The sequence below is a fragment of the Salmo salar genome, chromosome ssa16, assembly GCF_905237065.1.
Source record: "Salmo salar chromosome ssa16, Ssal_v3.1, whole genome shotgun sequence".
NCBI lineage: Eukaryota > Metazoa > Chordata > Actinopteri > Salmoniformes > Salmonidae > Salmo > Salmo salar.
Genome location: NC_059457.1, coordinates 70,412,767 through 70,428,853, shown reverse-complemented (window position 1 = coordinate 70,428,853; position 16,087 = coordinate 70,412,767). Strand labels below are relative to the sequence as shown.

The 16,087-nt window shown below is 44.5% G+C and overlaps 1 protein-coding gene across 3 annotated transcripts in view; it reads right to left on the bottom strand.

The window, feature by feature from the left end:
• The window catches only part of LOC106574399 (sodium-driven chloride bicarbonate exchanger), a 51,750-nt gene extending 35,907 nt beyond the window's left edge, over nucleotides 1–15,843 (bottom strand). Inside the window, exons 1-2 of one of the 3 annotated variants that reach the window (XM_014150253.2) lie at nucleotides 15,479–15,843; nucleotides 13,584–13,631 (exon numbers count right to left, since the gene is read on the bottom strand). In XM_014150253.2, coding sequence (XP_014005728.1) covers nucleotides 13,584–13,631; nucleotides 15,479–15,526 — 96 coding nt within the window. In that variant the 5' untranslated portion in view covers nucleotides 15,527–15,843. Of the gene's footprint in view, nucleotides 1–11,983; nucleotides 12,351–13,583; nucleotides 13,632–15,478 lie in introns of those variants that run through there. The other 2 variants (XM_014150254.2, XM_014150255.2) reach the window with 2 other exon arrangements.
• Between the last annotated feature and the right edge of the window lie 244 nt (nucleotides 15,844–16,087).

Below are 16,087 nucleotides of genomic sequence, written 5' to 3'. Positions count from 1 at the left end.
GAAAAAGTGTGTGTGAGCACCTCTAAAACCTCTCTTTTACACCAGCTCTGTCAGGAGCAATGGGACAAAATTCACCCAACTTATTGTGGGAAGCTTGTGGAAGGCTATCTGAAACGTTTGACCCAAGTTAAACAATTTAAAGGCAGTGCTACCAAATACTAATTGAGTGTATGTAAACTTCTGACCCACTGATGAAAGAAATAAAAGCTGAAATAAATAATTCTCTCAACTATTATTCTGACATTTCACATTCTTAAAATAAAGTGGTGATCCTAACTGACCTAAGACAGGAAATTTTAACTAGGATTAAATGTCAGGAATTGTGAAAAACTGAGTTTAAATGTATTCGGCTAAAGTGTATGTACATTTCCGACTTCAATTGTAAGACACCAGAGCCTATTAACATAACAAATTATATCACAGAAGTCAAATGTGAAGCAGTTTAGGTGTGGCTCAGTTGGTAGAGCATGGTGTTTGCAATGCCAGGGTTGTGGGTTCGAGTCCCACGGGGGACCAGTACGGAGAAAAAAAAAATGTATGCATTCAGTACTGTAAGTCGCTCTGGATAAGAGCATCTGCTAAATGACTAAAATGTAAAATGTATTATAATTGGACCAAAATGAGTGGTGTCCCAAATTATTGTTTAGTTTGGCTATATGTGTTGTTGTCCTGCTGTTACACTGCTCTGTCTGTTTACAGCCTGCTAAGCTCCAGGCAGAGGTTGTGTCACGATCGTCGTAGCAATTGGACCAAGGCGCAGCGGGTCGAGTGCTCATCTTAATTTTATTTGTGAACACTTAATAAACAAAACAAGAAACGAACAAACTAACAGCCTTGCAGGCTAAATACAGCAGTGCTAAGAACAACCTCCCACAATACCCATAACAAACATACTCCTAAATATAGGACCTTCAATCAGAGGCAACGATACACAGCTGCCTCCAATTGAAGGCCTCAATCCCAAATACCTAAACATAGAATTAAACACCCTAGAACAGACATAGAAAGATACAATATAGAACAATGACCAAAACCCCGGAATACATAAATCAAACACCCCTCTACATAAACACATACTCAAAACCATATAAAACAAATACCCCCTGCCACATCCTGACCAAACTATAATAACAAATAACCCCTTTACTGGTCAGGACGTGACAGGTTGTTAAGGTGGAAGCCCCCCTGGCCTTGACCCTGGCTCTGGCTTTACCCCACAGCTGGAGCAACCCCAGCCTTAACGCTGGCCCTGAACCTGGCTTTAACCCACAGCAACCCTGGCCTTGTCCCTGTCCCTGGCTTTACCCCACAGCTGGAACCACCCTTACCCTGGCCATGACCCTGTCCCTGACCCTGGCTTTACTCCACAGCTGGAACCACCCTTACCCTGGCCATGGCCCTGTCCCTGGCTTTACCCCACAGCTGGAACCACCCTTAACCTTGCCCTGTGCCCTGGCTCTACCCCACAGCTGGGGCAACCCTGGCCCTGACCCCGGCTTAACCCCACAGCTGGAAGTAACCCTGTGCCTAGACTGGCTCTACCCACAGCTGGAGCAACCCTGGCCATGACCCTGGCCCTGGCTCTACCCCACAGCTGGAAGTAACCTTGTGCCTAGACTGGCTCTACCCCACAGCTGGAAGTAACCCTGTGCCTAGACTGGCTCTACGCCACAGCTGGAAGTAACCTTGTGCCTAGACTGGCTCTACCCCACAGCTGGAAGTAACCCTGTGCCTAGACTGGTTCTACCCCACAGCTGGAAGTAACCCTGTGCCTAGACTGGCTCTACCCCACAGCTGGAAGTAACCCTGTGCCTAGACTGGCTCTACCCCACAGCTGAAAGTAACCTTGGCCATGACTCTAGCCCTGGACTCTACCCCCCAGTTCCCACAGGTAAGAAACCAGAGCTTATTAAAACCTGTTAGGGCTAGGGGGCAGTATTGACACGGCCGGATAAAAAAACGTACCCGATTTAATCTGGTTACTACTCCTGCCCAGTAACTAGAATATGCATATAATTATTGGCTTTGGATAGAAAACACCCTAAAGTTTCTAAAACTGTTTGAATGGTGTCTGTGAGTATAACAGAACTCATATGGCAGGCCAAAACCTGAGAAGATTCCATGCAGGAAGTGGCCTGTCTGACAAGTTGTTGTTCATCTTGGCTCTTTTTATTGAAGACTGAGGATCTTTGCTATAACGTGACACTTCCTACGGCTCCCATAGGCTCTCAGAGCCCGGGAAAAAGCGGAATGATATCGAGGCAGCCTCTGGCTGAAACACATTATCGCGTTTGGCAAGTGGCCGATCAGAGTACTATGGGCTTAGGCGTGTGACCGAGTCGACCCCATGCTTTATTTTCTTTCGTCTGTTTACCTAAACGCAGATTCCCGGTCGGAATATTATCGCTTTTTTACGAGAAAAATTGCATAAAAATTGATTTTAACCTGTTTGGGCTAGGGGGCAGTATTGAGAATTTTGGAAAAAATATGTGCCCATTTTTAACTGCCTCCTACACCAACTCAGAAGCTAGAATATGCATATTATTGTTCAGGTTTGGATAGAAAACACCCTGAAGTTTCTAAAACTGTTTGAATGGTGTCTGTGAGTATAACAGAACTCCTATGGCAGGCAAAAACCTGACAAGGTTTCATGCAGGAAGTGGCCTGTCTGACAAGGAGTCGTGCGTCTTGCATCTGTTTATTGAAAAGTAAGGATCTTAGCTGTAACGTGACAATTCCCAGGGCTCCAATAGGCTCTCAGGATGTGGGAAAATCATGAAGGTTGACGAGGCAGCCTCAGGCTGAAACAGATTATCATCTTATTCAAGTGTCCCATTAGGTGACAATGGAGTGAGGCGCGTGCGCGATTAGCCCCCGTGGAGTATTTTAATTCGGCTGTTTAGTTTATTGCAGATTCCCGGTCGGAATATTAGCGCTTTTCTATGAGATAAATGGCATAAAAATTGGTTCTAAACAGCGGTTGACATGCTTCGAAGTACGGTAATGGAATATTTAGAATTTTATTGTCACGAATTGCGCCATGCGCGCGACACTTCTTTACTATTTCGGATAGTGTCTGGAACGCACGAACAAAACGCCGCTATTCGGATATAACGAATGATTATTTTGGACCAAACCAACATTTGTTATTGAAGTAGCAGTCCTGGGTGTGCATTCTGACAAAGACAACAAAAGGTAATCAAACTTTTATAATAGTAAATATGATTATGGTGAGTGCTAAACTTGCCGGGTGTCTAAATAGCGAGCCCTTGATGCCTGGGCTATGTACTTAGAATATTGCAAAATGTGCTTTCACCAAAAAGCTATTTTAAAATCGGACATATCGAGTGCATAGAGGAGGTCTGTATCTATAATTCTTAAAATAATTGTTATGCTTTTTGTGAACGTTTATCGTGAGTAATTTAGTAAAATGTTAGCGAATTCCCCGGAAGTTTGCGGGGGTATGCTAGTTCTGAACGTCACATGCTAATGTAAAAAGCTGGTTTTTGATATAAATATGAACTTGATTGAACAAAACATGCATGTATTGTATAACATAATGTCCTAGGGTTGTCATCTGATGAAGATCATCAAAGGTAAGTGCTGCATTTAGCTGTCTTCTGGGTTTTGGTGACATTATATGCTGGCTTGAAAAATGGGTGTCTGATTATTTCTGGCTTGGTACTCTGCTGACATAATCTAATGTTTTGCTTTCGTTGTAAAGCCTTTTTGAAATCGGACAGTGTGGTTAGATTAACGAGAGTCTTGTCTTTAAATAGCTGTAAAATAGTCATATGTTTGAGAAATTGAAGTAATAGGATTTTTAAGGTTTTGAAAATCGCGCCACAGGCTGCAAGCGGCTGTTACGTAGGTGGGACGAATTCGTCCCGCCTAGCCCAGAGAGGTTAAACGGCGGTTGACATGCTTCGAAGTACGGTAATGGAATATTTAGAATTTTTTTGTCACGAAATGCGCCATGCTCGTCACCCTTATTTACCCTTTCGGATAGTGTCTTGAACGCACAAACAAAACGCCGCTATTTGGATATAACAATGGATTATTTGGGACCAAACCAACATTTGTTATTGAAGTAGAAGTCCTGGGAGTGCATTCTGACGAAGAACAGCAAAGGTAATAACATTTTTCTTATAGTAAATCTGACTTTGGTGAGTGCTAAACTTGCTGGGTGTCTAAATAGCTAGCCCTGTGATGCCGGGCTATCTTCTGAGAATATTGCAAAATGTGCTTTCACCGAAAAGCTATTTTAAAATCGGACATATCGAGTGCATAGAGGAGTTCTGTATCTATAATTCTTAAAATAATTGTTATGCTTTTTGTGAACGTTTATTGTGAGTAATTTAGTAAATTCACCGGCAGTGTTCGGTGGGAATGCTAGTCACATGCTAATGTAAAAAGCTGTTTTTTGATATAAATATGAACTTGATTGAACAAAACATGCATGTATTGTATAACATAATGTCCTAGGGTTGTCATCTGATGAAGATCATCAAAGGTTAGTGCTGCATTTAGCTGTGGTTTGGGTTTATGTGACATTATATGCTAGCTTGAAAAATGGGTGTCTGATTATTTCTGGCTGGGTACTCTGCTGACATAATCTAATGTTTTGCTTTCGTTGTAAAGCCTTTTTGAAATCGGACAGTGTGGTTAGATTAACGAGAGTCTTGTCTTTAAAATGGTGTAAAATAGTCATATGTTTGAAAAATTGAAGTTTTTGCATTTTTGAGGTATTTGAATAACGCGCCACGGGATTACACTGGCTGTTGAGTAGGTGGGACGCAAGCGTCCCACCTAGCCCATAGAGGTTAACATAACTAAATTATACCACAGAAATGAAATATGAAGCATCTTTGCAGTTCAGATCAATCTGAACAGTATTACAAATGATTGTGTATTTTCTGCATTTCATTTAGAATGCTGGTCAAAAGCAGTGCACTATACAGGGAATACAATTCCATTACATACACATCCCGTGACTGGATGAATGTGGCTACAGACCAATCAAAAAGATGTCCTACACAGCCAGTCCTGGATGCTGAAGAAGATTAGGCTAGCCCAGGCCAGGTTGCTGGAGAGAGGAGGCACCCACACATGGACACCCATGTGACTGAGCCTAGAGGATCATGGGAATGTTCTGGACAGATGGTGGTGGGGTGGGCTTAGACATCACATTAGACCGTCTCAGATGAGGAGGGTGATTTCTCAGAAGAAGATCAAGGAATTATCAATAGAAAGTATACAAACGTTTTCAGGGCTGGTTTGTTTGTGAATGTGATATTGGATGTCAATCCTAATCAGCCATGTTATAATCAGAGTCCCTTTGGTGTAGGGCATGGAATTTAAAAAGTCATAAATACATATTTTTGTTTATTCAACGGTGTGGGGCAAAACTGTCAGGTATACCCATTCGATTTATCAGGCAGCATGGCTGTCATAGCAGAGAGTGGAGCCCGAGAGACCACCCTTGGAGAAATGTGAAGGGTGACCGGGGGCATACCCTGCTGCTGCTATCCCCAGGAGGACCCATGGCCCCCTGGGAAATCCCTTCATTCTCAGTGACATCATAATGAAATCCACCCCCACCTCCTGCTCCGTGGCTGCTAGCCCATTAGAAAAATGTTTGGTCTGATATAACAACAATGAAATAACCTATGAGAATGTCTTATTATAAAGTCTGGGTCTGATCAAATATTTTTCCTCCTTTTCAGGGTTGAGTGCCAATTCAATTTCAATTCAGTGAATTCAGGAGATGAATCTCGGTTCAGTTCATACGTAGAAGTGTCATTCATTCATATTACACGATACAAATTTTATTAATGAATCAAATTTCAATTCACTTCCTGATCTGAGGGAGTTGGAATGGAAAGGACACCACCACTGACCCCACAACACAATCTTAACAGAGACTTGCTCATGAACTCATCTTGAAGTCTCGTTAGATCAACACGTTGAGAAAAGAGGTCAATAAATCCTTCTAGAACGCCAACTCTCTTTCTCTGTGCCGGGACCGCTATAGGAGGACGGAGTGGTGCTCCGTGTCTTCAGTTCAGTTTGACAAATGAGACAGCGTCTCCGGCCTGCAGCAGGTTTCTGTCTCTATCTATTAATAGCATCATGTTGGGGACGGGATCTCCTGCAGGCTGCAGAACACTGATGGAAGAGCGGAAGAGAGAGCATCCCCGCCACAGATTTCATCTCCACACAAATGCTAACCTTTTGCCATAGGTGTGTAAATCTAACCCTGGATGAGATATACACAGCACGGATTAAATCAGCTCCTATCATGCTCTCTGCCTGGTGACGACATTAGAGCAGCCAGCGCGAGGTGGGAGTAGCTCTCCATGCCCGCACACATGCGCGCGCGCGCACACACACACACACACACACACACACACACACACACACACACACACACACAGAGAAATGAGCACGCTAACAAACGCATATCCAGGCCTAGTTCTGCAGGCAGTTAGTCAGCTTGATAGGAATGAGCAGAGCAACACATGTAGGGGGATGCTGCTATAGCCCTGGACTGAAAACCAAAGGAGGACGAGGAGGTTGACATCATGTAGGGGGAAGGGGAAGCTGCTGTAGCCCTGGACTGAAAACCAAAGGAGGACGAGGAGGTTGACATCATGTCGGGGGAAGGGGAAGCTGCTGTAGCCCTGGACTGAAAACCAAAGGAGGACGAGGAGGTTGACATCATGTCGGGGGAAGGGGAAGCTGCTGTAGCCCTGGACTGAAAACCAAAGGAGGACGAGGAGGTTGACATCATGTCGGGGGAAGGGGAAGCTGCTGTAGCCCTGGACTGAAAACCAAAGGAGGACCAGGAGGTTGACATCATGTAGGGGGAAGGGGAAGCTGCTGTAGCCCTGGACTGAAAACCAAAGGAGGACCAGGAGGTTGACATCATGTCGGGGGAAGGGGAAGCTGCTGTAGCCTTGGACTGAAAACCAAAGGAGGACCAGGAGGTTGACATCATGTCGGGGGAAGGGGAAGCTGCTGTAGCCCTGGACTGAAAACCAAAGGAGGACCAGGAGGTTGACATCATGTCGGGGGAAGGGGAAGCTGCTGTAGCCCTGGACTGAAAACCAAAGGAGGACCAGGAGGTTGACATCATGTCGGGGGAAGGGGAAGCTGCTGTAGCCCTGGACTGAAAACCAAAGGAGGACCAGGAGGTTGACATCATGTCGGGGGAAGGGGAAGCTGCTGTAGCCCTGGACTGAAAACCAAAGGAGGACCAGGAGGTTGACATCATGTCGGGGGAAGGGGAAGCTGCTGTAGCCTTGGACTGAAAACCAAAGGAGGACCAGGAGGTTGACATCTATCTGATATCCACGTTTGGCGAGTTCAGGGTTGACCTTGGAAAGATGCCTGCCATTGGCTTCTCTCCCTCCTCTCTGTTTACTAGACACCAAGGCCATTCCCAGGCTTATTCTCCTGTACTCTATGCACTCCACATAGATGTATTAGAAATGGCAAGTAGCTGCATTTTCTGCATTTCCCATCAGCAATTATCCATGATTTATTATGTGTCATTTGACTATTTACTGAAAGCGTAGTCTTATTCTTATCCTAAAGCATCTCTCTGGGAGACAGAAAGAGATAGAGGAGGAGAAACACGTACAGTTGTTTGGTATTCAGTTCAGCGCTACAGCAGCCTCCCCCCATCTCCCTACACGTGTTGCTCACTGATGCACTTTGCTCCTTCCTGTCAAGCTGACTAACTGCATGTATCATCTGTGCAGTGTAGGTCCACAGGGCCATTTGGGACACAGCCTTGAAAATAGAGCCCTGAACAGAAAAGGGACAAGGAAGAGCTTTATCATACCATTTAATTGAAGTTTACAACAGTCCCCCTTTAATCTGGACTGCGTCTAATATGGTTATATTTGCTGATATACAGATTTGGCGCTAGAGGTGGGATGGGAGGGGTATCGGTCGTCTATTTAGTAAGTAAGCTGTGTCCGAGCCAGAACGGCCCAAAGCGCAGGAGGCTATATCTCCTGTTTCTGTAGCGTGAGGCAGATTGATGTACAAGTAGTCCCGCTGGACAGGGCGCTAGTCTATCGCAGGGCCTATCTGGCGTATGTGACAATAAAACATCTCATCTAAACAACCCTGTAAACAGGTTTCCTGCGTCGAATCCAAAAACATCAAGGACACACGTTCTTTATGAAGTGAAAAGATACAAAAGTGAATATTAACACAATCGTTTCATTTACTCCAGGAACTTGATTACCGGTTTTGTCTGTCAAATTGTACTTTTTGTCGCCGTTTTCCGTGACAGTGACGAAGCAACAAAAAACAAGAATCAAGCCGAAAGCCTCCAAAGCCAAAATCCCTCTACGGATTACAAACAGCAGGTGGCCCGGAATAGAATTACAGCTTCACAGGTGGCGCTTTCATTCCCCCAGCCAGCTAGCCTATCAATACAATACACCACTGACCCAAATCAGCCCCCAACCCTGGGACACCACAACTGACCCAGAGTAACCTAGTAGTCTGTATCCCCACCAGCCACCACTCATTCTAATGAGTTCTGACATTAACTATTATGGAGTGGGTGTGACTGTGACCTTGGGAATCCACAAAGTCAGTCAGTGTTTCCTGAGACCTGAGAGGGGTCGGACCACCAGGAAGCTAATTGACTTAGATAAGAGTTGTGACTAGATGGAGTACAGCTACCACCGAAAGTTACTTTTTGTAGCAGGTTAGGAGAGTATTTTAGCCAACCTTAACCCTTTTCCTAACCTAATTCAGTCCAGATTTGGATAGTCCATATTTTCTATCTGTAGAGCATCATACTATCAACAAACTATCTGTTGATAAGCAACTGCTTGCTTAGGTTATGGTTAGGTTTAGAATAAGGGTTAGGGTAATGGTTAGAGTAAGGGTTAAGTTTAGGGTTAGGATAAGGTTTAAGGTTAGGGTAATTCTCTTAACCTGCTGTGTAAATTCGAACCTGCTATGAAAAAAAGTATCTTCGTAGCTACAGTATATACCATCTAATCAAAACTCTAGATAAGCTGTACTAACTGATACTGGTAACAAGGACGACCCACGAAGGAGCACTGGAGGCTTGAAGGTGATGACAAATGAGGTAATATACACTGGTCCTATGTTTCATAAGCTGATATAAAAAAATCCCAGAAATCTTCCATACGCACAAAAAGCTTATTTCTCTCAAATTTTGGGACACATTTGTTTACATTCCTGTTAGTGGAGATTTATCCTTTGCCAAGATAATACATCCACCTGACAGGTGTGGCATATCAAGAAGCTGATTAAACAGCATGATAATTACACAGGTGCACCTTGTGCTGGGGACAATAAAAGGCCACTCTAAAATGTACAGTTTTGTCACACAACAGCACAAATGTCTCAAGTATGGAGGGAGCGTGCAACTGGCATGCTGACTGCAGGAATGTCCACCAGAGCTGTTGCCAGATATTTGAATGTTAATTTCTCTACCATAAGCTGACTCCAATGTCGTTTTAGAGAATTTGGCAGAACGTCCAACCGGCCTCACAACCGCAGACCACGTGTAACCACGCCAGGGGGGGGAAACTAATTCCGATTGGTTAGGCCTATGCCCTCCCAGGCCCACTCATGGCTGCACCCAGGCCCAGTCATGTGAAACCTATTGATTAGTGGCTAATGAATATATTTCCTTATAGGAACTGTAACTCAGTAAAAATGTTGAAATTGTTGCATGTTGCGTTTATATTTTTATTCAGTATAGAACCTAATTGTGCACACACACACACACACTACGGTGTGTGTAGCGATAGCACCTGCGTTCCCCTCACATGTTAGGTCAGTACGAACCGTAACAATCTGTTCATGTCCAATTTTGTGATAACGACATGTTCTCATCAAACAGACAAATGGTCAGATGGCTTTCAACAAAGAGCACGGCGTGTAGAGGTCTCTCAACTAGCGACCGATATGTTCTGAAATAAACTGCACCCAACACTTCCAGTTCCCTTAAAAATGACTGTCAGCTTCAAATGACTTCCTTTCTCGTCTTTAACTCCCACACACGCTGCTGGACGTCATTCCTTTCTTCGATAAGAACCTTGCTTGAGATTTCCTTCTCCTTGAGCATTTTTTTTGGTCTTACCGTATTCAAGGAGATGATGATTTTCAGCACAGGAAATACATTATTTTTTTTGGAGTTCGAACAAGAACTGGTTTGATAATGCACTAAACGTAACCAGTTGAATCAGAAGTGTAAATCCAGGGCTGGAACAAAAGTCTGCTAACACACAGTCTGCAACCCCAGGGCCAGGGTTGCACATCCCAGTTGTGAACAAAGTCTTTGTTTAAAATGTAAAACCACCTACAAATCAAAATGACATCCTGGGACTTCAGGTTGACCTCTGGCAGAGAGAACAATATGATTGACTGCTGCACTAGAGGAGGTGGTCTGCTGATGTTATCTTTCAGGGGGAACTATTATGGAACTCATTAAGAAACAATAAACACAGAGGATGTCTCCTAATGTTGACCGAAAGGTGTGCCTGGGTTATGTACCCATATCCTTGCCAGTAAAAATCACAGACCTATCTGTTCACACGGGTGTAGGGTGAAGTTGCCCCTTGACGCTGACCTGAGGTCAGCTATGCTTTTTTCCCCCACTAATGGTTAAGGTTAGGATTGGTGGAGGGGATGCTGATCCTAAATCTGTACCTAGGGGAAACTTCACCCCGGAGCTTTCACACGAGCCGTTTCCAGGAAGCCGGGTAGGTTAGAATACAGCTTTCCAGGACACACACACCAGCCTTGTGAACCAATTTCCACATTCCTCATGTGCCTCTCAGGGAGTTCTGTGACGCACGGAACCTGCAGAGATGATCAACATTTACCTTCATAGGATATCTAGGCCATGAGGTATACATTAAAGAACATCTCTACTTATTATTTTGACCAACAACACCTATGTGAATCAGAAGCATATATAGCATGTGACTTTTCACAAAGCCTCATCTATTGGATAGAGGATTACTGACTGTAAATCAGTCTAATGTGGATGAGAGTACTGCACATGTATTTCAAGCCGAGGGGATTCTATATAGCTACAGCTAGTGGATTAGCATGGGCGGCGCCCCTTACACCAGAGCCATCTGATTGGATAAGGGCAGACGTCGTCACAGGTCTGATCCCTACAGATGGCCGTGGTTACCGTGGCAATGGTAGTGTGCTCAGCATCAGCATCACAGCAGAGCTTCTCGAAGCCATACCTCTCTATCACAGGCTTCCCTATTCACTTTGTGAGATCAACACAGTTTAATCCAAAACCTAAAAAGACATCAACAAACAGCAATGCTTCTGAAGTAGCCATAAACGGACCAAGACAGAGACAAACAAACAGTTTAGGTCATTTGCTTCTCTCAAAGATCAATCGGGTTCATGACAGTGGGTATAATCTCTAGCTCGATCTCCCACCACTCGCAAAATGAGAGTGCTCAAGACCCATCTGTCAGTAGCTCCTCAGGACCTTTTCCGATGCCAGGAGATCTGCAGCACAGCTAGCCTCTACTGCAGAACAACAGCAGTGATCAGGCATCGCATTAACCAACACTATAATACTGAACTGAAGGCCATTCACTCTGCCCTGTAGTGACTTCAATGTTAATCTGCCAAAGCGTTCAGGAAAGCGTCGAATGGCCCGTTTGCGATCCATCAATAACCTTCTATAGTGTTTCTGTCCAATGTCACTGTCGAGCAATTATGACGTGAATGTGTGTATGATAAGTCTGCAGTGGTATATTTTCATAACCCCAAATATGAGCTAAAACGCCAATCAGGATATATTCTTCCATGAACACAAACAATGTTGTGATGCAACAATTAATAGTTTATGCCACCTCAACATCATCAGCATTTCCATCCCATACTTTGTGCCACCCCCTATGTGCCAACCTCCCTCAGGTGGCACAGGCTAAACCCAGAGGCATACCTGGCAGTTAAATCCATTGGAGTTGGGGTCCAAGCTCCCCGATAACATGGCGCGTCAGTGTGGGCAAGGATGCCCGAGATTTCTCCTTGGTTTTACAGTGGTCGAGAGACCGCAAGACGGAAGCTCAGAATCCAAGCCCCGGACAGAACCTGTTTTTGTCAGCTGGAGGTATTGGCGGTAAGGTCGAGCCAGGCTCTTCTCACCGGTTCCTCTTCCCCATGCCAGCCAGCCTCCTCCTGACAGCAGCTTCGCAACACAAACAAGCGCTTAGACTGCCCAGCTCTGATCCAGACAGGCTCCGATGTTTTCTGACAAGCATCCATCCACCAATCCCCCGTGAGATTAGCGAGCTGCTGACATCACCGATGCTGGGCTGTGTGGTGTTGTGGCCCTCTTATCTAAGAGAGGCTTGTATCTAAGTCACGGTAAGCAAAACACACACAGACCCTTCTTCTGTGGGGTTCGAACTGAAAAGCCCTAGGACTTCTTATCGCTGCACCTGCCACATCTGATTCATCCCACCTCCACAGGGACAAGTAATGAGGCGGTTCTACTCTGCAGTCATCCTGTGTGTGTGTGTGTGTGTGTGTGTGTGTGTGTGTGTGTGTGTGTGTGTGTGTGTGTGTGTGTGTGTGTGTGTGTGTGTGTGTCCTGCCTATGACACTACTGTACTCTGTCTGTGCTGCATGGTCAGCGGAACACTGTGGCAGAAACATGCTGCAATGGAAATGGATCCAGCGCTTCAAGCGATTCTTCTGCTACACTACCTAATGACACACATTCCCAGTGGTACTGGATCAATAACAATTTAGGCACGGGTGATAAATAGGATTGTTGGGGAAACTATCAGAAATGTGATGAAAAAGCACTAGCGTCTCTCTTAGCTGTGTCTTCTCTCCCCTCTCCCTCTCCCTCTCTCTCTTCATCTTGCTCCCTCTATCCGCTATAATTAAACATCCAAGGGCGCACAGCCGGTCTAGGCACTTAGCTCGCTACAGTGGGGCTGGCTCTGCACAGTCGGATCACCCAGTCAGACAGAGATGCCCCACTGATCCAAGAACATTATGTCCAAGAGAACAGGCCTCTGTCTGCTATGCCCACTCTGCTCTACAGACCTCCCCCGTCTGTCCACACTGGATCCACTCTAGCCAGAAGACCAGCCAGGATCACTGTGTCTAGGATTAGGACTCAACATTCCGTCCCATCTTGACTACATCGCACACTCTTCATCTCCAGTCTCCAGCCCTAACTCCCAACACCCTCGCTCTGCCCAATATATGCCAGCACATATATTTCTGATGTGGAATCAGTGCGCTTGACTCAAGTTTTTGCTGAAGTCTCCCGTTGATGTCAATGACTGATTTCTGTGAAAGTCTTGGTTGGGGAGCTCTGATCTCAACTCTGACTCAGGTCTTTGGAAGCTTGCCAGATGGATGTTCCGTGATATTCATAACCAAGGCGGTTTTATATGGATACCTGCACATTTGCTGCATGAAGTGGCTTATCTGCAGTTGAAATCAAAGGAACTCATGTATCACTGAGCAAAAGTAGTAGGACTTATCCTGCATGCTTGGCTTGGTATGAAAGCAGAAGTACTCACCACATTCTTGTGTCCTTGAGGTATCTGAGGGCTCTGGGGGCCTGGTTCCTGTAAACAACAAGGTCAAAGTACAACATCAATCCACAGGACATTGTTCCCATGCATAATCCAGTCTTGCTTAGTTACGCATCTTCACACCGGAAGTCATTGAGTGCTATGCGATCACTGCCGGTCCCCAGGTTTCTAATACAAGTTACATGACATTTTTGTTGTTTGTCATACAGTGAGGATTTCCACAGAACTCTCACTCATACTATTACCTCACGTACCCACACACGACTCTTAGCAACTATGGCAACGCATTGGGATTCAGGAAACACGCTACAGCTAGGCAGCCAAGAGTTATGATGACAGGGCACTGCACTCTGCATTGAGTCAGTGAACAAAAGCATCCCATGTCATAGTCAACCTACAGCACTGGTTAAGTAGGCTCACACAGACGCCTGTTTTATCAGTGTAATTTATCAATGTTTTTTCTCTTTTTATTTATCAATGTTGTTTTTCTTTTTATAATGACCTATTCATAAGAAGGGAAACAATGCTTTCAACAGCGTTTGAACAAAAGTCATATTTCTCCCCTCCCTGGTTTTGAGGCGAGAATCCAGCACGGCGGCCATTCCTCAACGCGCCATCACCGGAATGCTAAGCAGGACCTGACCGCTGAAACAGGCACAGTCTTTGGACACCACTGAGTGTCGTCACCCGTTTAATAACATATGGTCTCGATCCAACATGCAGAAGCATGTATAGATTACGGTTCATCAATCTTGTCTATGACCAAGGATTGGCCATAGAAAGAGTGTGTCCTACAGGGTGTGAGAGAGAAACATACCTCTGGTTCTTATGGATGAGTGGTGTCTCTGTCTGTGGCTTGCCTTAGTAATACACCTATACATCCTAATGGGTCCAATCAGATATCAGATGAGCCCGATGTCTACTGTCTAGTAGTAAACTACCATAACAGCATGGGGCCGTGAATTAACACCTGTCCTTAATTATAGGAGCTGGAATGTACAGCTGTCCTTAATTATAGGAGCTGGCTCTGTCCAAAAACTCTTAAATGGATTATTTTATTTGCATCATAACCAGTGATTGACAGACAGACTGAATAGGAATTCACCATGAATAGGAATTCACCATAGTCCTTCTACCTATGAAGACTTTGGTGATCAGTGGTGATTTTAGGTTGCGTCTGACTCGGAGTCCTGATGAACATTCACAAGATGACAGACATTCTAAAATCAGCTCCACCATAAGGTAATCCACAGTACATACCACAGACACATCAACTGCACACTCGACAAGACGTGGCCCTACGTCATCCGTTATCAATAACTAAATGTGTCAGCTGTGACAGAGGAGAAATTGGTGGATATAAAGAAAATGATGCATTAGTAATAGGTAAATAAAGATGACCCTATCTTTCTAAAAAAAAAAAATCAGGTTAATTACAGTGTTCTATAGGTACTTGACGTTGTAGTAGACTATGCAATAAAAACATCAACATTCTGGAATTTTATTAGCCCACTTTGATGACCATATTAATGTAGGTCTGTTGGTCCAGCACAAAAAAAAGCTCCAGGATGGTCCAGAATAAAGAAATCATCACAAACATTACAATATCTCGATATTTGGGATAAAACCGTCTTGGCAAACCGGTCTATAAAACTAGGTTATAACCTACTTACCTATATTAAGCCTAATACAGTTTTGTCATTTTCGAATGTAATAACATACAAAGGCTATCTATGATTTATTTCAAATGTATTGCACACACAGGCTGATCTATTGGTGGTGTGTTCAATTCCCACATCAAGACATTCTCGATATGAAATCCATTTTCCAGTGAAAACACAATGGTTGCCTATTGTAGGTTGCCTATGGGACATCCTTACCAAGGGTAGTAGCGGCTCCATTTGTGCTCCTTGGTCCGTTATGTCCATATTTTCCTTGCCTCGCTTTCTCTGTAGACTTGATACGCTCCTATTGTCTTCTTCTGTCTAGTGCCGGGCTATATCAGGGTGAAGCCTTATATAAACTGGGCCTATTTTCTCAAATTAAGGTAAGCATCCTCCTCGTCCAGTCCTACATCATTTAGGCATGGGGTAGCGATTTCCCATTCACTCGCTCAAGCTTGGAGTGTGCAATTTGCGCTACATGACGAGGTGGAGCACACGTGAGGCAATGAAGCGCAGCACGATATAGATTCCGTCTACAGTGGCGCGCGTTGCTCCAAGTTTGCCCACATGTCGACCTATTCTTAAAAATGATCCAGAGAATATTGGTTTAGGACAAATTACACTCAATAGAATAGGATATGAACGCACGACACCGGAGAAGCTCAGGATAAAACAGAGGTAGGCTCTAGTAGCTATCTTGACAGATATGCATGTTCATTTGGGACAATATTTAATTAGGTATTAGGCTATTATACGCTACCAAGGACCTATTGTAATTAAATTAACCACACAAAAAAAAAAACACGTAGGCTACTATATTTTAAT